This window comes from Abramis brama (genome assembly GCF_963993115.1).
Source record: "Abramis brama genome assembly, chromosome: 14".
NCBI lineage: Eukaryota > Metazoa > Chordata > Actinopteri > Cypriniformes > Leuciscidae > Abramis > Abramis brama.
The window spans coordinates 437,717-442,716 of NC_139976.1; the positions used below are offsets into that span (position 1 = coordinate 437,717).

The following is a 5,000-nucleotide window of genomic DNA, read 5'->3' on the forward strand; positions in this document are numbered from 1 at the left end:
CACCGTTAGTGTGTGTGAGATGAAGTGTGTGTGTGTGTGTGTGTGTGTGTGTGATGTAAATCTAGACCTTGCTCAGGAAGAGACTCTGCGATCACAAACTTGCAGTCGAGCCGCTCCTCATCTCTGCGTGAGTGTGTGATTCCCGACTCGCTGCGTTCCCGGTATTCCATCGCTGTGAGCCGGAGCCCGATCCCGCCGTGGTCCAACACGTATCCCTCCTCCTCATCCTCATCCCTGCACAGGGAGACTCTGATCAACAGCTCTGTATGCAAGCTGTACACTGCATTAGTGCATTCAAACCCCTGACCCCTGACCCCTGACCCTGGAGCTGCAACTCTACAGTCTGACTGTACACTTTAAACATTTACAGTTAGGCTGACACTTGTTTCCAAAGTGACTTGCATTGGATATATACGCCATACTCTACAGTTTTAAGTCACTTAAAATGTATGGATTTGACAGATGCTTTTATCCAAAGTGACGTCAAGCCAGGTGTACTTTCAGCCGTTCATGCCATTCCAGGGAGTCTAACCCATGACCTTGACAGATACATTTTTATATATACTTGCACTGTATTCAAGCTACGAGATCCACACCATGACCTTGGCGTTGCAACTCTGTAGTTTGACTGAACTTTCACCTTGCAGTGCATTCAGTGCCTAAACAGTGGATCAGTTCATGCATTCCCTGGGAATCAAACCCCAACATTTGCATTTGAGCTCCAGTTGTAATAGCAATAGAGACGTGTGTGTCAGCACTAGGCAGGAGTCTGTGTGAGGATGAGGATGAGGATGCTGATACCTGTCGATGAAGAACCTCTGGAAGCCGAGGTTCTGCTGGTACCAGCGGGTGATGTGAGCAGTGCTGCCCCGGGGACACGCGTACGTGATGTGGTCGAAGTGGCTGATGGGACAGTGCGCGCGCTCCGCGGTCTGCGAGCCCGGCTCGACCGCACTGAAGCCCGGCAGGAACAGACCCCGGTACCGGGAGCAGTCGATGAGTGTGTGGCACACGTTCCCCACCGCGGACCGGAGCACGGAGAAGCAGACCCGCCCGCGGGCATCGCGGACCTCGGTGGGCGGCTGGAGGAACTCGCAGAGACCCTGATCCCGCAACGCCTGCGACGCGCGCTCCACGCACTCCACCTCGAAACACACGTTACTCACGGTGTCCACCGGGTAGTGCTCATGCGCCCCGTATAGACATCTCAGGTGCTGATGGTCTCGAGCGGTGACAGAGCTCCAGGCACGTGACTGAGGTCCGGTCACCGGCTCGCTCGGTCTCTCGTTGACCACGAACACGGCCGATCCCCTGCGGAGCGCGAGCTGCGTCGCTCGGTCTGTCAGTCTGGCTGCAAACACATTAAACTGGAACCGGGACACGAGCTCATGAACAACTTTATCCACGTTAGAGACGTGCAGTGAAATGTGGTGCAGCCTGTTCAAGTAGGCCGCCATGTTGGGATGACGTCACGCAGAGGGGCGTGTCGAGTTGCAATCACATTCAGATTTATGTTGTGTTGTGTGGGGTATTTTTAAATGATCAAAACCCTTGTTTGGTGTTCTTATTTTTCTTGGATGCCTTGGTGTTGTATTAAGTTTTTTTTTTAATACGGACAATAACGACCATATTCATTTTTAAAGTAATTTATGTTCATAATTCTATGTTTTTTAAAGCTTGACTTTACAAAAAATATTGCCTAGAAAATAAATAAAAAATAAAAAACGAATTTCTCACATTTGTCTATGATTTCTCATTCTGTAGTTGGTTTTCACATGGTGTGGAATCGTCCAATCGGCAGCTGTGCGTTTGGTCACGTGCTCGTGACGCTGCGCAAGACGCTGGTCGTTTTTATTTTGTCAGCGCCGCCATTAAATCCGCATTTAAATCAACATTCAGAGCTTAGATTCAGTATTCATCGATTTAAAAACATTCATACGATTTATATAAAGCTCGGAGAATAAACAACGCAATGGAGTTCGAATAACAACAGTAAAGACTGACTGAGGTGATTTAAGTCTCATTAATGAGGAGTCGCGCGCGGAGCGATGTGAGTATTTACATGTTTTAGCATTTATATGCGTCTGTCGGAGTATTAATGTGACTTAAATACAAACAAGAGTGTCTCTGAGTGTGGTGTGCGGGACGAGTGTCAATAATTATAAGATTAACACAGTCAGTGCTGCGAGATATCAGTAATAAAAACTGAACTGTGACATAAGAGTGTCAGTAGATATTAACACTGTCAGTGCTGAGATATAACATAATACTGTCATTAACATCAGCACTGAGATATAACATAATACTGTCAATACTGTCATTAATAACATCAGCACTGAGATAACATTAATACTGAGATATAACATTAATACTGTCATTAATAACATCAGCACTGATATAACATTAATACTGAGATATAACATTAATACTGTCATTAACATCAGCACTGATATAACATTAATACTGAGATATAACATTAATACTGTCATTAACATCAGCACTGATATAACATTAATACTGAGATATAACATTAACCCCTTAGCTGTCACCCCCCTTTTTGAGAATGGACATTAAAATGCACTATTCAAGCTTAAATGGTTGTAATTCAAGAATGCTTTGGAGTATAGACCTAAGTTTGGTCTTGTTTTAAAGGTAAAAAATAGCAGATTATTGCTGAAGTGAAAGCACTTCAAAAAATTAAAGTATGAAAAAGTTATGGAAGTTTAAATTTACATTAAATCAAATATAATTTATTTAATATTTTTATTTTATATAAAATATATATTTTACAAAATATGTTTTACAAAAAAATTACTATAAAATCAAAGCCAAATATCTAACCAAGTTGTGTTCCAAATTTGAAGTTGATATCACAAAAAATGAAGTTCCCATGAGATTTTGTTTAGGCGTATTACCAAAAATAGCCACCGGGTGTCATTGAATTCCATTGAATTTTACTGTATGCATTCTACCATAACAAATTAATAAATTTCTGTCCAAATATCACTTCTGTCACAAAATATGGAACCTTGAGACTCAGACCTTTCTGACAATATGTGTTTTGTCAAGATTAGAAAATATTTTGATCATAAATTATGAAACATAAGGATGCCCAAAAGGGGAGGAGCCTGATAAAATAATTTAGAGTACCGTTTCTATGGTAACACAATGTCCAATTTCAAAACAGTTTTCACAGGATGAATTCTGAGATCATAAGCTTTCAAATGATACCTAATTTATGATAACTAATAAAATATGTAATATAATAAAAAAAAGCGATAAAAAAATATAATACAATATTTTAGAGGATAATATATATATTATACTTTTTAGAAGATAATATTATTTTATAATTTTTTATTGACAAATACTAGATTATATATTTTCTAATGAAATTTTAGCATAAAAACCAACATATCAATTATTAAAAGTGTGTGCGTCAACTTTTTGTGACGAAGGTCAGAACTCCTGTTATTACGTAGATTTTTTGAGGTGCACTCTTGTCATAAATTCATATATTTCTGTTCCTACATAATTTATAACAAAAAAACAGTCCTAAATATCTATTTAGGAGTCTTAGAACTTTCCAACGATATATAGTTTGTCATAATTAGATTAGGATTAAATAGTAATATAGGGAAGTAAAGTTAGGCGTCCCGTATACGGGACGGTGACAGTTAAGGGGTTAATACTGTCATTAACATCAGCACTGATATAACATTAATACTGAGATATAACATAATACTGTCATTAATAACATCAGCACTGAGATATAACATAATACTGTCAATACTGTCATTAATAACATCAGCACTGATATAACATTAATACTGAGATATAACATAATACTGTCATTAATAACATCAGCACTGAGATATAACATAATACTGTCAATACTGTCATTAATAACATCAGCACTGATATAACATTAATGCTGTCATCTGTCACTTTTCTGTATTTTTTGACATGTCTCGTTTTATTTTGTGTTTACAGATTTCTGTCTCCGCCTCAATGTGTGACTCTGATGTAATTGTGTGTTGAGCGAGTGAGTGTGTGTGTGAGTGAGTGAGTGAGTGTGAGTGTGTGTGTGTGTGTGTGTGTGTGTGTGTGTGTGTGCTGATCCATCATGACAGAGCTGTGTGTGAAGTGGTCGTGTGAGTACTGCACGTATGAAAACTGGCCGTCTGCTATTAAATGCACCATGTGTCGGGCGCAGAAACCCAGCGCAACCATCATCACAGCGGACCCGTTCCCGGGCCGACCCGACCCGACCGCGGGACACCCGTGGGACCCGGTTCTCATCTGTCCCGACTCCAGCGCCCGGCCCCGGGTCCGGCCGGCCCAGTCCGTGGAGCCCAGTGGGAAGTGGTCGTGTCAGGTGTGCACGTTCCTGAACTGGCCCCGATCGGTGCGCTGTACTCAGTGCCGAAGCCTCCGGGCCTCAGAGCCACCGTCCGGTACCGGCCGACCCGCGTCAGACCCGTGCGAGGAGTACAACGACCGGAACCGGCTCAACACGCGTGTGCAGTGCTGGACCTGCTCGGGCTGCTCGTACGAGAACTGGCCCAAATCCCCTCGCTGCGTGGTGTGCGCCCAGCCCAGACCCAACGACTACCAGCCCGCCGAGCCCGCCGAGATCAACGAGGCGGAGCGCAGACGGGCGCGGGGAGTGTGTAGCGGGGCGCGGCGACAGTCGCCCAGCTCGTCCGCGCGCGAGGCAGAACTGCAGATCGAGTTCGCCGCCGGAGCTCAGAGCGGGAGAGACGAGCGAGAGGTGGACTTCAAGAAGCTCAAGCAGATCAAGAACCGCATGAGGAAGACGGACTGGCTGTTCCTCAACGCCTGCGCTGGTGAGTGTCTCTCCTGGGGTCTCTGTCTTACGGCCCTGTTTTAACCATCTAAGCGCAGGGTCTAAAGCGCACTCAGGGCGTCCGAATCCACTTTTGCTAGTTTAACGACGGGATAAATGGTCGGCGCTCCCGGCGCTGCTCTAAAAGGGT

The 5,000-nt window shown here is 43.8% G+C and overlaps 2 protein-coding genes across 4 annotated transcripts in view; one reads left to right on the top strand and one right to left on the bottom strand.

Moving 5' to 3' along the window:
- The window catches only part of hpdl (4-hydroxyphenylpyruvate dioxygenase-like), a 10,251-nt gene extending 8,742 nt beyond the window's left edge, over positions 1–1,509 (bottom strand). The window contains exons 1-2 of one of the 2 annotated variants that reach the window (XM_084134865.1): positions 802–1,509; positions 68–234 (exon numbers count right to left, since the gene is read on the bottom strand). In XM_084134865.1, coding sequence (XP_083990991.1) covers positions 68–234; positions 802–1,457 — 823 coding nt within the window. In that variant the 5' untranslated portion in view covers positions 1,458–1,509. The remainder of the gene's footprint in view (positions 1–67; positions 235–801) is intronic. The other variant, XM_084134864.1, reaches the window with a different exon arrangement.
- Positions 1,510–1,815: 306 nt separating this feature from the next.
- The window catches only part of zranb1a (zinc finger, RAN-binding domain containing 1a), a 9,899-nt gene continuing 6,714 nt past the window's right edge, over positions 1,816–5,000 (top strand). Inside the window, exons 1-2 of one of the 2 annotated variants that reach the window (XM_084134862.1) lie at positions 1,816–2,050; positions 3,994–4,850. In XM_084134862.1, the coding sequence (XP_083990988.1) occupies positions 4,127–4,850 (724 nt within the window). In that variant the 5' untranslated portion in view covers positions 1,816–2,050; positions 3,994–4,126. The remainder of the gene's footprint in view (positions 2,051–3,993; positions 4,851–5,000) is intronic. The other variant, XM_084134863.1, reaches the window with a different exon arrangement.